Consider the following 18,247-nt stretch of genomic DNA (forward strand, 5'->3'; position numbering starts at 1 on the left):
GAGCAGGTTTTCGTTATCTCCCAACCTAAAAAGGTGGGTATGACCATATCCTCACCCAGATTAAAGGGTGATAAAAGGGTGCTTCTTTTAAAGGAAGTAGATTTGGATTTAGTTAAATTAATTGGTGGGCCCAATCTATGGGATTCAGCGACGAACGCATTCATCTGCATTTGCAAACACTTAGAGGTCGAATTTCAATCACTTCCAGTGGCCAATATGAGAAAACCGTCCGCGAAGATTTTAATGTTGTCAGAGCATTTTTTGTGAAGGGATGCTGTATGAGTATTAAACAGCATTGGAGTTAGCACGCATCCTTGCCTACTTGTCCAGGTCTAGTTGAAAGGGGCATTATCCTTGCTACCCATAGAACAATTTCAGCAGGAAATTGAAGGGTCCCATCACTGATTCGGGAGAACATGGATTTACCTGCAAAATAGTTATAACAGTTTGCGGGGAGGATTTTGTATTCTTTAATGAATTTATTATTTTGAACCTTTATCATTGAATTAAGCAACAACAACACAACAACAAACACATTAAAACGAGCAATTGGGAGGTAATTAGTCAAAAGTTCGGGGTCCTTAAGGGTGATACACCAGTTCTCGGGTGGACATAAATTGCATCAGAAGAGGTTTAGATCCTGCAACAAAGCAGATAAAGTTTCCGGCGCTAATCAGCGTATATACTGGTAAGTAATATGGTTTGGACCAGGGACAGAGACTCTCTTCTTCCTAAGGAGGACATTCACTAGCTCTTCTTAAGAGAAAGGCTGAGAAACTGACTGTGGGATATTTAAAGTAATCAGGCAGGGAGGGCAGAACTGCCCAGCCAGAAATTCAAGGTATTTAAGGTTTCTCTTTGGGTCCCAGCACGGAGATTTGTCACTAATTTGTTACTTGTTACGGAAACCCTTCATGGATTTCAAGAAAGACTTTTGATTACATGCTTCGTCACAGTCAGGTTGGTCCACGTCGTCGCTCGGGTTATCTGCTTGTGGGATTATATTGCTGATCTGAACCTCTAACCTATTGGTATTAATTTTAAATTTTGGAAGTGCATTGAGCACATGAGTAGAGATGCAAAGGGGGGTGTGGTGGCTGTTGGATATTGCATTCCACTGCGAACAGTGGTTAGCGCAACTAACAAGAGTAATATCTGAAACCTAACCCAATTGGTTAAGTATAGACGGTGGGTTGAAATAAATGGACGGCCCATTATTTATAAAATTAAAAGAGGAGTTGAGGACAGCTGTCTCCAAACTTATCCCTTTGTCATCACTGAGGTAGTTTCCACGATTTTTGGGGATGTAACATTTAAATCCCAAGTGATGAGGACATTGTTATATCTCTCACAGAAAAAGAGAAGCCTACTGAGGCTCCTTATCATCAAATCTGATTGCTGTTTCTTTGAGCACTATCAAAAGTTTACTAGTTTCTCTCTGGTACTTCGTTACTACACTATACAAAGGGTTTTCATAAACAGGGGTTATTTTGAAAACTTCTGAGGGGTGGTTTTGGGAAAGATAAGTTTAGTAGTGCCAGCCCTTTGTTTCTCAACAAACTGGTCCTGGAGCAATTTTCAGCAGCATAGGTCAGGTAAATCCTTTTCCAAGAAGGTCCCCTCACCGTGGTCGCGGACAATTTTTCACCTCCGGCATCTGGACTTCTCCATGGTAACCACTCACTCCGTATTAACAATTTTTACCGGAGAATTAGCATTAACTATAATTTTCATGTCATAAAAGAGGGGGATGTTTTTGACAGACACCATATTTGTAGACACATCGAGAAGATATGACGATAATTTAAAGCTATAATAGTAAAATAATCCAAAATTGATCAACGGAGTGTTTGTAGAAAACAATTTTTTTTAACATTTCGTCCAAATAAAACCAAAAACTAAAGTGAAACTAACTTGGCCCCTTTTATCTGCAAATCAAGAGAAATAAATAAAAACAAAATCGATTCTTTTTAAAATTAAATTTCTTTAATCAACAAAAAAAATAATAAAATTATTTCTTTCTTCTTTTTTAAAAATTTGTCTTAAACAAATAATAATATAATAATAAAAATAATATAAACACAATCAATTTAATATCGACACTAAAGTAAGTTAAGTTAAGAGATACAGACAGATTGATTTTTGAAGTTTTTTTCTCCATTCTCAGTTTTTTTGTTTGTTTTATAAGTAACTAGATCATAAAAAGTATTTTAGATAGCGTATGCCAAAAACGCACATTTCCTAAATCATTCTAAAAAAAAATTCCTAAACTAAAGGCAGTTATCGACATTTTAGACTTGAATTTGAATTTCGTTTCAGTATCGAAATTTGTATAGAATATTTAAAAGATAAATCCCGTCCATAATGTAGGTTAGAGGATAACATTCGGGAATAAAATCAATAAATTTTTTAAATAAATAGATTTTTACAAATATCAAAGTGAAAATACTCTGACTTTTCCGACAATTGGAAATTATCACGAGTCATGAGTTTCCCTTAAAATCCATTTGGATATTGTACTTTTTTGTTTATTTCTTTTTAAATATCTTAACCGACTGTTGAATGGGTTGAAAAACATTTATTCCAAAGGAAATTGTGTCGATTACAGAAAAAAGAAATGAAACAGGACTAAATAGGATAGACGAATGATATTCAGAGAAGAATATTAACTAAGACTTTTGTCTATTTTGTAGTTTTTTTTCTAATTTGTATATTGATTTATCGCCGTAAAATATCACTTAAATTATAGAATAATGTACAATACAAACTAATATAAACAAGAAAAAAATTGAACATTAGGGAGAAATTATAAACGTAGAAACAAACTTACTTCCTACTGGATTCTATTAATATTTATCATTTAATTATTTTCATCCTTTTTGCTATTCTTGTTCCATGGTTAAGTTGAATTTTTAACTGTACAGGTAGACTTTCATTTGCTGAACTTTAGAAGCAAAAACAAGGAAATTAGATTTACAGAACTATCTTTTATATTTATATAGATGCATGTAAAAAAAGTACGCAGGTGTACATGTAAACCATACACGTTGAAATTTAGTTAAAAGCTAACCTCCAAGAAAAATTATTACAAATTAAAATAATATGTCCGTAGGGCTAAGTGAATCTTAAATTATGAATAATAAAATTAAACAAGAATATAACAAATATACAAAATGCAAAAGTGAATCCATTGCATCCAAGATCTTAGGAGAAATATCAATTTACAATAACTGTAATAAGTAGTAATTCTTCTTTTTTTCGAGAAGAGAGAGATTGCATTCAGATCAGGATGGGTGGCGAGGAAAGGATAAAGGAGTGAAAAAAACAAAAAAATTATATTCAGAATACAGACCACAGATATTAATTATATCTAGGAGAAGAATAGATAGAAAAAGCATAACAAATTCTCTACATAATATAAAAAAATGGGCAGTGGTACTTAGTTGGTGGTCTTTGAAAATGTACAAAGTTGCTAATTGAATGTGCATGAGTCTGAAGTGGTTTAGTCCAGACGACGGCGCTTTATGAATTTATTATCAATCCAAATAACTATTCCTGTCGCTTTCCCTCATTTTAGATTTTTTTTTCTTCTACCGAACCAGTTGTTTTAAAAATAAATTAGATCAATTTATAGCTAATAAACTAGTTTAAAATTTAAACTAAGTAATGTTTTTCTCACTTTTTACAATTTTCAATAATGTACAGCGTTTGTATTTGCGTTGGTATTTAAATCTTGCTTTTCAATGGTTTTCGTAGTGTTAGTTTGAATATAACAATCTATTGAAGCGGACATGTGTACTGAATTATTGATCCTTGTTGTTTATTTTGTACAATAGAGATATAATATAAGAAAAGTCGTAACGGTGCACAAAAATGCCTGAAATCTACGCGCCGGTGCAATCGATTTCAACAATATCTTTGGGAACATCGACAAATTGATAGACCAATCGTTGACCATCGACTTTCGCAAGGATACCTCGTTGGTAGTAATACCGCAGGGCACGTCCCATTGTCTCGTAGTTCATGTCGGGTTTGTTTTTATGCATACCCCACAATTTCGAGACCGCTTTCGAGTCGACCAGTTTGAATACACCTTTCTCTCGATTCGTCCACTTGATATACCGTGGACAATATTCACGATCCTGTAACAGCTTCAGCAGGAATTCCCACAGGTATGTTGTTGATCCTTCGCGACTTTTCCTCTTCATGCCCATCTCCATTTTTGGCTTGCGTGGCTTCTTTAGTTTCCTGGGCGGGAAACCGAGTTCTAGCATATAGGAGAGATCATCATTGACACTAGACGTAGCTGCCTGAATTACACTTTGAGGATGAAGGCCCGTTGCTGAGCCAACGGGACCATTGCCGTTCGTTAAATGATGGTGATGATGATGGTGGTGGAGCGCGTGGTGAGTTTGACCATTGGAACGTGGTGGAGATGGAGCAGGAAAATGAGGTGAAGTTCCGTACCCTCCACCACCACCTCCTCCTCCACCGCCGCCGGCTCCACTCATCGAGTGCAGGTAATAGCTGTCCGTCACTGTAATGGAAAAAAAAACAGGAAATTAGAACATTCATGTGACCAGACTTGATGCACGTAAATAGAAATAAAATAAAAATGGCTGAGATAAGAATAACATTTTTCAAGGTAATTCATTGACTTCACCCGGGGAGATGATATGCGAATATGTCCGCCATTTGAGATAAGACATGCGCAACGACAACTGCACGGGGGGACTCTCTAATGCATATAAAAGCGCACAAGATTAGCATTCATTCGACCCCAGCAGCTATCAGCCTACATATTGTCAATGACGTGCGCAATTTTCTCTTTTGTGTCTCATAAATCTACTGAAAATTTGCAATGATTTTCTTCATTTTTTTTTTTTGTTTTCGAACTCTGCCTGATATTCTTATCGTCTGCGTGGTTTTTCGCATGCAATTCTCTTTTTAAAAGAAAAAACAATTCCGGAAAAAAAGGTGTTTCTACTGTGTCAAGTATTGCGTGTTCATGTTTTCATGAAATTGGCGCCCTTATCACAAGATGCGTTTGCGATGAACCTTAAAAATGTAATTTTGGTGGACAGTTTTGATAAAGAGTAGCAACGGTGGCTATCAGTAATGTTTTTACCATGTTATAACAATGTTTTCTTTTGGGGCGAAATTATATTTAGACAAAAAAAAAATATGTGGATTTGTGGGTCTTGTCTATTTTGGGAGGAATTGTGTGTGAATTTTGACGGTAGGAAGAGGCGGGGGAAGATGGGCATTGTATATTTTATGATAGGATTTTGAGACTCTCGAGAATATTAGGGGAAATTTCAGATGCAAAACTGCTCATTTCCGATTCCTTTACTTGAGAAACCGCCAATACTTCGATGTAACACCTTATGTTTTCCGAAAAACCATCATTAGTATTAATACGTAGTCCAAAATCGGTGATATTTCTGAAATTCAATTTTGGCGCCCAACGTGGGTAGTAGTTAAATGACGTTTGAGGCAAAATGGTCAAATGACTGGAATTAAGGCAAAAAATTGAGCCTGACAAGAGATGGAAAGGGGAGGGGGTGAAAAGGAGAGATTCCTTCGAGGCCTGAGTTTCCTTAAAGCCCTAATAGTAATTTCAATGAAAAAAGGGATATAATAAGGGCACGTCATGTTCACCCAGGGTCTAGCTCTTCCGCATAATAATTTTCATCCATCACTTTCTCCCCTCCCCCGCCGCGGCTCACGCAAATTATATTTGATTGTACCCAGAGAATTCAGTTTCGCCGTTCTTTAGCATTAATACTATTTCAGAAATTCAGTTTTAGCGCCCAACGTGGGTAGTTGATACTGGAATTAGAAGCAAAATTACTGAAACTAAGGCAATATATTGAGCCAGACGAGAATAGGGAAAGGGGGGGGGGGCGTCAAAAGGAGAGACTCCTCTGGGGTCTGAGTTTCCTTAAAGCCCGGAACAGTAGTTTCAATGAAAAAGAGATAATATGGGGACACCATTGTCCTCTGGGCCTAGTTTTGCCGCATAATAATTCTCATCCATCATTTCCTTCCCTCCCCGGCCACATTTTTAAGGTGTCGTATTGGGTTCATGCAAAGGATATTTGATTGTACTCAGGGAATCCAGTTTCGCCGTTCTTCAGCATTAATACCAACATTTAGTCCAACATTAGTGATGTTTCTGAAATTCAATTTTAGCACCCAACGTGGGTAGTGGTTACTTGAAGTTTGAGGCAAAATGACTGGAAGCAAGGCAATAAAATTGAGCCTGACAAGAGATGGAAAGGGGGGGGGGGGAGGTGAGGGGGCGAAAAGGAGAGATTCCTCCGAGGCCGGAGTTTCCTTAAGGCCCGAATAGTAATTTCAATGAAAAAAGGGATATAATAAGGGCCCGCCATGTTCACCCAGGGTCTAGTTTTTCCGCATAATAATTTCCATCTATCATTTTTTCCCCTTCCCCGCTGTATTTTTAAGGACTCGCATTGGGCTCACGCAAACAATATTTGGCTGTACCCAGAGAATCCAGTTCCGCCGTTCTTCGGCATTAATACTAACATTTAGTCCAAAATCAGCGATGTTTCTGAAATTCAATTTTAGCGCCCAACGTGGGTAGTTGGTACTTGAAGTTTGAGGCAAAATAACAAAATTACTGGAACCAAGGCGATATATTGAGCCAGACAAGAGATGTGGGAGGGGAGAGATTCCTCCGGGGTCTGAGTTTCCTTGAAAAAAGGGATAATATGGGCGCACCATATTTTCATCCAGGGTTTAGTTTTTCCGCATAATATATTTCGTGAATTATTTCCTCCCTCCTCCGTCACATTTTTAAAGCCTCGTATTGGCCTCATGCAAATGATTTTTGATTGTAGCCAGAGCATCCAGTTTCGCCGTTCTTCAGCATCAATACTAACATTTAGTCCAAAATCGTTGATATTTCTGAAATTCAATTTTGGCGCCCAGCGTGGGTAGTTGGTAATTGAAGTTTGAGTCAAAATGACTGGAACTAAGGCAATATATTGAGTCAAGCAAATGTGGGGTCTGACAAGAGGAAAAAGGAGGACGGGAGGGGAAGGGGTTAAAAGGAGGGGTTCTTGCGGGCATGAGTTTCCCTGGAGGCCTGGAACAGTATTTTCAATGAATAAAGGGATAATATGGGCACACCATTCTCATCCTGGGTCTAGTTTTTTCGCATAATCATTTTTGTCCACCATTTCCTCCCCTCCTAAGCTGTTTTTTAAGGGCTTCAAGGGAATCCAGTTTCGTCGTTCTTCATAATTAATTTAGTCCAAAATCGGCTATATTTACGAAATTCAATTTTAGCGCCCAACGTGGGTAGTTGTTACTTGAAGTTTGAGTCAAAATGACTAAAACTAAGGAAGTATATTGAGTCAAGCAAATGTCGGCCCTCTCAAGAGGGGTGAAAAGGAGAGATTCCTCCGGGGCCTGAGTTTCCTTGGAGGCCCGGAACAATAATTTTCACCCTGGGCTGATAATTCTGAAAATGCGTTGAAAATATTTAAACAACCAAGACATGCTAGCAGCTGATGTAAATAACGAATAAAAATTCTAAACAGGTTTTCATCTAAAGGAAGTGCAGCGAATGCTAGGTATGAAGAGCTCAACTTAGTAGAAATTTAAAAAATCTTAAAGAAGGAAGCAACACAAGTCATGCAGGAACTCTGCGCTTGCTCACTGGTTGCAAGCCACCGCATTGATTTAAAAATAAAATTCTCCGCAAAAACACAGAAATGCGAAAAAAATGCAGAAAAAAATGTTGCAAAAAGAGCCGCCACAGCAACAACCAGAGCCGCATCAGAAGCAACAACCACACTTATAGCATCAAACCCACAGCAGCAGCAGCAGCAACAGAAATTATGGAGGAAAAAAAAAAAAATAGATTGCATCCACATTGAAAACGACAACGCTATTAGTTGGTGTCAGTGGATTTCTAGGGTGATCGTTCGGTAGAAGGTCACCACGATGGTGTAATTCTACTAACAAAACTTCTAGCACGGCCGCATTATACAACCAATGCAAACGCAACTCATACGCTTTACATAAGAAAAACCTGTGCATCGTCTACACCCGTATGCATATAAGAATATATCAAAACGGGCGGTTCGGAAGAATATAAACAAACAGAAGAGTCAGGAGGGTCGGCACAGTGAAAAAATAACCCAGAATCCGCCATACCAGTGTGCGATAGGATGTGCAAACATACCGAGACCAGAGAATGGATGCAAACAGCACTGTTTGATGCACAACGTTGCATATGTGTAGAACGCGACTTCTCTGATCTCGGACTACCGCCAATGTATGCACCCTCATTATCAGCACGAGAGAGAGTGAAAATCAGAAAATGGTCTTACGATGCGCGCGCAGTATCTCGGAATAAATTGCATGGCTGATTGCGTCCGGAACTCTTCAGATATATTCCTGAATCTATTCTACGTCAGCAGGTGACTCGCTAGTAAATACCGCCATCGATCAAGCCACAAATATCCATCATTCTGCAAATGTATTTTATCTTTCCTGTTTCGACTTATCCTCGTTTTTTTTTTTATTCGCTCCTTTCCAAGATCGTACCTTACTTGAATAATTTATGGATTTAGCTTCTCTAAAAATGCAAATAGATTTTTCTTGATGTCTAGCCATTTGTTGTCTTGCTAGAAATTTGCATATAAACACGTCACTCCCGCGAATAAATTCCAATTGCACAAAATGCGAAAAATAAAAATGAACGCAAAATCTTATCATTAAAAAAAAACAAAAAAAATAAATAAATTCAAAATAAAAATTCTAAAAATATTCTAGAACTGATAATGCGAATGAAATTTAGATGGAAAATGTGTTGGTGCTACCTTTAGATATGATTAGACATGACAGACATTTGAATGACACTTTATTTTTTTGTTATTAGACAAATTAGGAAACGAATAGATTTTTTCTTCCGCAAAATTTTGCTCTCACAGGTTAGGGTTATCACTAGATTATTTGCACGAATGTCGTGTTGGCGAATTGAAGATTTTGAGCCTTAGAGAATCTCAAATATTTTTGGTTAGATGAGTAATTGAAATTTTGTTCGGAATTATCAGAAGAAAATGCGTATCAGGATGAACTTTGTAATGCGTGCATGAACTTTGTAGTACATTACATAGATTTCTGGACTCACAATACCTCTTTGCGCAATGTAAGGACATCTTCGTCGTTATCGTTTTTTTGCTACTTTTAATTTAAGATAAGCTTTGTTTCAGAGCCACTACCATCACACTTAATTCTTTTCAAGTGATAACCTGGGGGCGGGACAAGCACAAAGATGAACACAAACATCCATGACAACCGGCATTCGAACCCACAACAAGTGGACTTTTATGGTATGATCATAATTTGAGGGAGTTTATCGTAGTGGAAACTCTATGGTAACTTGGGTACTATGACCTCCGGAAGCCGCCAGTTCGCTTTCTAGGCCGGACAACCACGGAGTTGATATAATTTTTTCATTTACTTTACAATTACGGCGAAACCAAACTAAGCTAGAATCACGACCACATTGGGCGCCAAAAACTGAAACTACGAAAACGCCCTTCAAGAGCTCGATTGGCAAGTTTTTCAACATCTGTCCTACTTCCCGAACCTTGTGTAACCCTGAAATGCCCCTCAAGGCTACACAAGGTTCACAAGGTTCCCCCCCCCCCCCATTCGGGCTCTTGAGAAGCACTGTCGACGTTTTCGAGTCCTTTTCAACTGCCTTTTTTTACAGCTTCGAATTATGTTAGTTGTCATATTGACAACTCGCCCTTCTTTTTCATAAGAGATGTACAGCCGGCTTAAACCGACTTCTACTGCTTGTCCTTAGGTTGCAGAGACTGATGAAACCTGAAGCTGAGAAAGCTGGTCGAGGTTGGGTGTACATATGTATCTTATGAAGCGGTCTACAAAACTGAAGGGGAGGAATCAACCAGCAAATGTCATCAGTCATATTTTCCTCCCAAAAAACACTATTTAAGGTGTCAAAAGAAACGTACAAGCCCAGATAGTATCGCAGAGCCCTTAGGATTTCATCATGTTGCTAAAGCGAAAAAAAACGTCTTTACCGAAGAAGGCTGGGACGACTAGAATGACCACGAAAGTCTGTAATTTCTCGATTGCAACAATGGACAAAGAATCTTCCTTTTCTTCAGCCTTTGTCCCGTTCACAAGCAGGGTTGGCTCGTCGTGATCAGCCTCGACATTTGACCCTGTCAAATGCCTGATCTGGATGTAATCTCGAGACTTTGATTTTCCCATCCAGCGTATCAAGCCACCATTGTTTCGGCCGGGATTTTGGTCGTTTACCATCGGCTTTGATGAAATAATAATTATTTTTCAGAAAGGAGACAAGCTTCGAAAGGAGAAACTGAACTTGAAATTGACAAACGTGAGTGATCATAGAAGATTTGATGATGAAATTAAATAGGTTCAACGAGAAGTCTTTGCGAAAGACAAACTGTTGGGTTTGGTAAGGCAAGGATCAAAAGCATATTTGGTAGTAGCGGCAGGACATACTTCAGCTAACACATCAGCACGGGGTTTTTCCGATCCGCTTGGTAAGGAAGAGAAATAACTGGCGATTTGAGAACGTAGTGAGCTCAATAAAGACTGAAAAAACGATGGAATTACAAGCAAAGCTCCCAAATTGTCCGCTAAGGTAAGGTCGGTCGGTGGTTCGGAAGCACTTTTGAATTGTATCTAGCGGGGATGTTGTTTCCACTCTTCCGCCTCCTTTAAAATCCCAAAAACTATTCAGTTTGCCTTCATTATATTGTCAGGTCTATTTTTCAGCCACTAATGGAGAGATTTTGAAGAAGGTAGTATACAAGAGGCTAGTCCCTTTCATCAAGCTCGTTGGTGATCTATCGAAATAAAAGCATGATCGTGGTTTGACTGTGATTACGGAGTTTCCAAATTTTGCTCAGTGAAAGCGCTAGATATCTGGACATGTATAAAAAACTCTCCTCCTTTTTCCAATTAGAGGCGTTATTCGAAAGTTATTTCTTATGGAGGTTTCTTTCGTAGAGACGTACAACGGGCTGAAAGAATTAAAGGAGGTGTCAACTATCACCAATCGCTGGAGATATATTGTGGTCATGCATGATGATCAGAAGATCATCCCAGAATTGAACAGTTGACAACTGAGAGTAAGGATCGATGGGAGCTACACTGCAAGGGCGATTGGAATATAAACCACAAGAGACCGCGAAGTCAACCCCAACTCATCTCTGGCAAGAATGATCCCTAATACCGGGGCCAAATTATAGTCAAAGGCCGCTTATTGCAGAGATAGTGCGAAAATCCAAAAAATATCCAAAATAATAGTGGGTAATGCTGCAAACCGGTGAAGGATGGGTTGAAAATTTAGATGAATTACAAAAGACATTTAGGACAACATCGGATGTGGCGGTGTGTGCCATTGCAGGAACACGGCGTACTAAATTTACGAGGGAAGAAAGTCAAGTTCGTTTGCAGTATTTGCGGGCTCCCCTTCAAAGCCACTTTGAAACAATGGTACAAGTTGGAACAACAAAGAGGTAACGCCAAAAATGACCACAGAATTCACTCACTGACCCCGTTTATTGAGGAATGGTTCCAGTAGAGCTAAATTACCGCCTAACATAGAAGATAGAAACCAGTCAATTGATGCCTTGAAACTTCAATAGATATCGGGCCCCGGAACTTCGTGCTTAAACTAGAGCAAATTGTCGCCACAATAGCTACAATAGAAAATATGCTTCAGGACCTGGATCGAGCCCGGAAGGCCTGACGGAGTGATCCAGTGATCCAGTGAGGATTTTAAATTGTTGCAAACTGAGGAAAGTCGTGGTTTAGACTTTCCGCAGTGAAAGTCTAGTGCTTTAACAACTGGGCCATTCGGGCATAATAGAGTAGTGGTTTACAGACACTCGACAAGAAGCATCTGAATATCTTGGCGCAACCATTGACATCAAGAATCTGGACTACAGGTCTGCAAATGACATGATACCTGGTCACAAATATATCCCCAACTATCTCGCTGGATTGCAGAGTCTGGGGTTAGCGACTTAGTACTGGAGTCCTATTGTGGCCTGCATTGTCATGACAAAATTCGATAGTCTATTGAAGGAGGGCTGGGGGGTCTTCCTCCTTGGAAGCTGTCTGTCTCTGCCGATTTTCGCACAAAGACGGCTGCTCTGAAAAAGTGCAATACTTTCGTAATCATCGCCCAGCATTTACCTGGTGAGGTAATGCATAGAATCCAATATTTGCTCAGACTTATAATTCCGATTGAAAAAATCGTGACTTAATTGCAACACCCCATGACCAAGTCCAACGTGAGTATGATGCTGGGACGTCGGTTGCCATACAATCCGGATGTTGTGAACCCACCTAGTTGCATAAATATCTGCATTTCCTGCATAAGTTTAAATGCGCTTAGGGACCAGTAAACACACTAAGCATTTTCATAAATACAAGTTTTCTTCATTGGCCTAGCCCCCAGAACTTTTAAGCTCCTCAAAAAGTATCTTTTGCATCAATATTGCACTAAATGCAAACTATCAAGCAAAATGCATAATAATTAAATTGTTTGTGTGCATTTATTGGTGCCAAGTTTAACATCACACTGGGTGAAACAGCGGAGAAAAAAGGAGAGAGCCGCCCCAGCGACAGTAGAGGGGGGTGACCAACTGCACAATTGTGTTAGCATGCAAATTTCGCATTGTATAGCGCTGCTGCATTGCACGATGCAACAACAACCCGTGCACGCTTGTGTTGTTGCATTTCCTCTGGCGATCGGCTCTTCACTTGCAATTTTCCTTTATACTATTTTCCATGAACAGCGTAATGTGTGTAAGGGGTTTCCAATTGAGTTTTATGTGCATTTTCAACAACGATATCACAATATACAGCGAAGTTTTCAGAGTGCATCTTGCAGATGCATAGCGGGCGGCGTACAGTGCAGATTAATTGTGCGGTTCCCAGCTTTAATATTAGCAATGTGGCAGAGAGAAAGTCACTTAATTAGAAAAAGAGGTCAATGCAATCATACGCCCTTCATGCTGTTGCTTAGCAGTTTCTGGCTAGCTGTTCTAGTCCGACAACGATATGCATGAATGTATAAATAAATTTAGCGTTTTTCCCGCTAGTGAATGCATTTCTCGGTGCATTTTCTGTATGAAGACAAGATGCAGACGTTACGTTGTCGTTTACGTGGGAAATGTAAAAAAAAAAAATAAATAATTTCATAATGATGATTGTTGTTTATATTAAATTTATTAATAGGAGAAAATTGGGAACGGATGATGTCAAAAAGGGAACATCAATTTAAATTTAGCAGTTGGCGTAGTTTTTAGTTTGATTTCGAAATTTAAGATATTTTCGGAATTTAGGACAGTTGAAGGCATGGGTTGGGTCGTTCTTCTACTTTGTAGTGAAGGTAAATTGGCTCGACTTCCTATTTAAAAAAAGTTTAATCAAATTTCTTATTCCGAGCACAATCGGTGGGCATCATCCAAAAATTCTTTCCATGTCTAAATGGGGTGTGAAAAGTGAGCCCGGAGAGGCTTCCAATTGAAAACAGGGAGCTCTAGACAAGGAGATAATCATTTGATTGATCATCCACCCGAGAGGCCACAGAGGGTAGTCTTTGTCTCATTCGGTTGCGGGGTCGGTCCGTCTAGATTTAAAAGTCCAGATATTCGGTAGACATTTGTGGTGTCTTCCTTTTAGCCCTTCTAGGGAATTCGACCTGGAGTATATCAAATCACCTTTGAAAGAAGACCGTCGCCAAGGAACTTCAGAATTAGTTGAAAAAATGGATAGTGGGGAAATGGCTATATTTAACCACTTCAAATCGAATTAGGAAGAAAATCGCTTTCGAATTGACGCCCAACCTCACGCCCTACATGGTTGACCTCATTGCCACAAGCAATCTATGCACCGAATTGTCATTGGGGTCAAAAAATGGTATCTTTGGATTAACATAAAACAAAGAAAGGAGTAGGCAGCACGAGAAGACAAGCCAAAACCGATAGTAAAAAAAAATTCACATACCAAGGAGTCATTGATCTTTGTCTGGAAGTGGGAAAGTCTAATGTACTGCGAAATACTCGAGGGCGATCAAAAAGAACCTCTATTTACCCCCACTACTTCCTGTAAGTTTAGCTGCTTGAGTAAAAAAGATTCCATTGACGAAACCAAACCAAGCTTGAATCACGACCACATTGGGCGCCAAAAACTAAAACATTGAAAACATCCCCAAAGAGCACGAATGAGGAGTTTTTCAGCAACTGTTCTACTTTCCGAACCTTTTGTAACCTAGAAATTCCCCTTAAGGTGACTCAAGGTTTGGGAAGTAGGACAGATGCTGAAAAAACCTCCCTTCGAGCTCCAGAAGGGCACTTTTGACCTTTTAACTTTTGGTGCCCAATGTGGGCGTGATTCTTCCTTGGATTGGTCAATGAATTTTTGACATGAAAGAGGGCCTCAAAAACGATGCACGATGCTGAAAAAAAAACCCTTCGAGCTCTAGAGGGGCACTTTCGACCTTTTAGCTTTTGGCGCCCAATGTGGGCGTGATTCTTCCTTGGATTGGTCAATGAATTTTTGACATGAAAGAGGGCCTCAAAAACGATGCACGATGCTGAAAAAAACCCCCTTCGAGCTCTAGAGGGGTACTTTCGACCTTTTAGCTTTTGGCGCCCAATGTGGGCGTGATTCTTCCTTGGATTTGTCAATAAATTTTTGACATCAACTTGGGCCTCAAAAACAAGCTCTGAAATTTCTTCACCACCGTACGATTTCTAGCGAAGTAGCATTGGGAACTTGGTTGGCAGCTTAGAGTAGGTCGCAAACGGCTGACTGCGAATATTTTATTGACAAATTTGTTGTTTTTGGTGCCCAATGTGGTTGTGATTCTGGCTTAGTTTGGTTGATGGATGCATAAGGTGCAGGGCAAAAGGGGACATTTTTTTTTTTAATTTTTGGGTCCAATAGTTTTTGATAACGGGGCCTATCACATTTTAGGTAACCCTAAAAAAAATAGATAAAGTATCAGCGAATCTGCAGTTTTAGATAAAATCAAAAAAAGGAAAGTCTGGGAAATTGTCCTGCATTTACCTATCGAGAATGTAAGTTCCAGTTACGACCTTCACATTTATATCAATATGAATGCTTCATATCGCGTCATCCTAACATATTTTACGCCCTGAATATAGTTTGTGTTCTGCAGTAATAGATACAACACCTAAAACTCTCAAAATAGGAAACGGAAAGTGGGGGCATTAGGCATAAAAATCGTGCTTCGATTCTAACGAGTCAATGGTCACTAAGCACATATTAGGTAAAAAGTGAGCGTTTTGGAAGACTTCGTAGTAGAATTAGTGAAAATAATTTGCCAGTGAAAACGAGTCTCTTAGCATGTATTAGGTAAAAATCATCGTCATCAACGGCGCAACAACCGGTATCTGGTCTAGGCCTAAATTTAGGTAAAAAGTAGACGTTTTATGAGGCCTCGCATTAAAATTAGCGAAAATAAAAGAAAAGATCTTGACTAACGATTGTGAAAATTTTGCCTCCGAATATGAGGACTTATTTGTGAGGGTAATCCGTTTTATTCGCTACCAGAACAGAGGATACAGGAAAAGTCCGAGGAGCTTACTGATTTAAAGTGGATGGTTCGAAACGAAGGTTCGAGGATAGCACACTTGAGAGTGCGTTGCATAAAGGTCTCGTTCCGCGTGGTGTGGTCATCATCATGGAGTGGAGAAAAGTTCGGGCGTTTGTCAATTATATGTACTTTTCTAAAAGTTGCTCAATCATCGATATACAATGTGCATTCCGTTTCCATTTTAATATCGACCCCTCTCCTCCCTCCATTTGGCCAAGTTCCAGGGCGGGAGTCAATTGTTTCATGGACGAGCCACTTCAGGAAAACTGATGATGTGTAGAGAAAAAAAGAGGACCTCCAGAAACAACAAGAACACTCAAAAATATTTTCTATGTAATGTGCATTGTTGTGATGGCCCTAAATGTCCGGCTACCTTTTTTTAATAGCGAATTCTTGATGAACAACTAGAACTTCATCCATATAAATTGGCTGTGGTACAGCAACTTAATCCAGATGATTTTATTACTTCAAAAAATGCAACTGAGGTGCTTCTTGGCATCTGGCGAGCCTTACTTTCATTTTTAAGAAGTGTAAATGAGCAGAATATGCTCCCTATGGAGCACTTACAACCCTAGACAACCCTCCACATTCGCCCTCCTGTCTAGTGCGCACTGTCGCGAACTGCGATAATTGGTCCTTCGTTTTTGATGAAACGGATAAGTAGTTTTGGTGATTATTAACCGTTATGTTCACATGATTCAGATGTTTTTCATAGCAAAACTCGAGGATGGATATGGGTGGTATGTAGTTTCATGGTATCAGCAGGACGGTGCCAGGATACCCACAATGCAAGGGCCAATGTCAAGATCTGTAGTCGCCAGTATGCTCACTTGATTGATGCCCCTTTCGATTTTTTGTTAAGATATCTGAAATAATTGAATTACAATCAAAAAATAAGCGCCCCAGGCACACGCAAAACGATTTGACGAAAGTCAGGAAGAAGTTGTCCTCTTATTGAATACGAAGTAGGTTCAAATGGATTGAAGTATATTGCTGGTGCTCAAAGGTGACGAGGAGGGAGAGGGGGTAGTGACACTGTCTGCTGAGTCAACACCAAAATGGCCATAGGGAGACCTTCATGGGGTGGCACAAGGAAACACTATATTCACTTAGACTTGCTGGCCGTGGGCGTGGTAGACAGTCCTGAAGTCTCACGCATTGGCCTACAGCAACCCGACACAAGGCTGTTGGAACTGTCGGCGCGTTAGATAAGGAACTATTAGGCTATATGCATCGGGTTCATCTAGTTCAATGAATATAAATCAAGCTTTAGCGCGTTTTAAATTTGAGGCAGCTCGAGTGGGTGGGTTGCTCTTGTGTACGCAATGCACACGGGCACATATTGTTCTTTCCAAGTTTTGTATATTGCCAATGTGTAACCACCAATAAATGGGCGGTACTAATGCATGCCACAACGACTTCTATGTAGTCTTTCAACTCGAGGACGGTTCATCGGTTTACACTTGGACGATATAAGCTGTTGGACCATGGAGTGTGCTCAGAAATCAACAAAATCCTTAAAAGAATTGAACGGACGGTTGCAGCAGCTCGGGGTTGAACAATGGTCGAAGCATGCCTCGGAATGTGCTCAACGGCGCCGTAGGACCCGAGTTGGATGTGATGTTAAGTAAGTCAACCTGATAAGGTTGCATCCCCGGTGAGGGTGTCGTCGTCTTCGAGTAATCTTACATTAGGTTCGCCAGAAAAACATCGTCCTTTTGGAGGGAAAGCTTGGTCGAAAGGATTAAGCATTTTTAAGGCACGTATAGTAAATACAAGGACCCTGTCTTCTACTCCTTCCTAGCAATTTGCATTTTAAAAGAGAGGGCACTCTTGCCTACACAGCTACTCAAACTTAAAAATTCGACTTTGCTTCCCAGGAAGTTATTATATTATCATTAGTTTGTGGGCTAAGCTGGACATCTGACGAAGAAAATTTACAATTTACAATTTACAACTGCATGGGCACTGCGTTAACCACGATAGTTTTTTTTAAGGACGAACTCTAGTTTTGACATTCAGGTTTTTACTAGGCTCGCTGTAGGAAAGCTAACTCCTTAGAAAATTGAGACATCCATGACCGTGTCCAGGGCACGGAGTTGTGATCGCTGAACTGATGTTTGGACCGCGTTTACCATTTTTTAAGGACGAACTGTAGATTTGACATTCAGGTTTTTACTAGGCTCGATGTAGGAAAGCTAACTCCTTAGAAAATTGAGACATCCATAACCGCGTCCAGGGCACGGAGTTGTGATCGTTGAACTGATGTTTGGACCGCGTTTACCATTTTTTAAGGACGAACTGTAGTTTTGACATTCAGGTTTTTACTAGGCTCGCTGTAGGAAAACTAACCCCTTAGAAAATTGAGACATCCATGACCGCGTCCAGGGCACGGAGTTGTGATCGCTGAACTGATGTTTGGACCGCGTTTACCATTTTTTAAGGACGAACTGTAGTTTTGACATTCAGGTTTTTACTAGGGTCGATATAGGAAAGCTAACTCCTTAGAAAAGGGAGACATCCATGACCGCGTCGAGGGCACGGAGTTGTGATCGCTGAACTGATGTT

At 39.7% G+C, this 18,247-nt stretch overlaps 1 protein-coding gene across 6 annotated transcripts in view; it reads right to left on the bottom strand.

Annotated features, from left to right (window-relative positions):
- Window positions 1–1,970: 1,970 nt before the first annotated feature.
- The window catches only part of LOC119647411 (ecdysone-induced protein 74EF), a 717,970-nt gene continuing 701,693 nt past the window's right edge, over window positions 1,971–18,247 (bottom strand). For all 6 annotated transcript variants that reach the window (XM_038048293.1, XM_038048292.1, XM_038048289.1 and 3 more), the window contains one exon: window positions 1,971–4,537. In XM_038048293.1, the coding sequence (XP_037904221.1) occupies window positions 3,885–4,537 (653 nt within the window). In that variant the 3' untranslated portion in view covers window positions 1,971–3,884. The remainder of the gene's footprint in view (window positions 4,538–18,247) is intronic.

The sequence above is a fragment of the Hermetia illucens genome, chromosome 2 (assembly GCF_905115235.1).
Source record: "Hermetia illucens chromosome 2, iHerIll2.2.curated.20191125, whole genome shotgun sequence".
Classification (NCBI taxonomy): domain Eukaryota; kingdom Metazoa; phylum Arthropoda; class Insecta; order Diptera; family Stratiomyidae; genus Hermetia; species Hermetia illucens.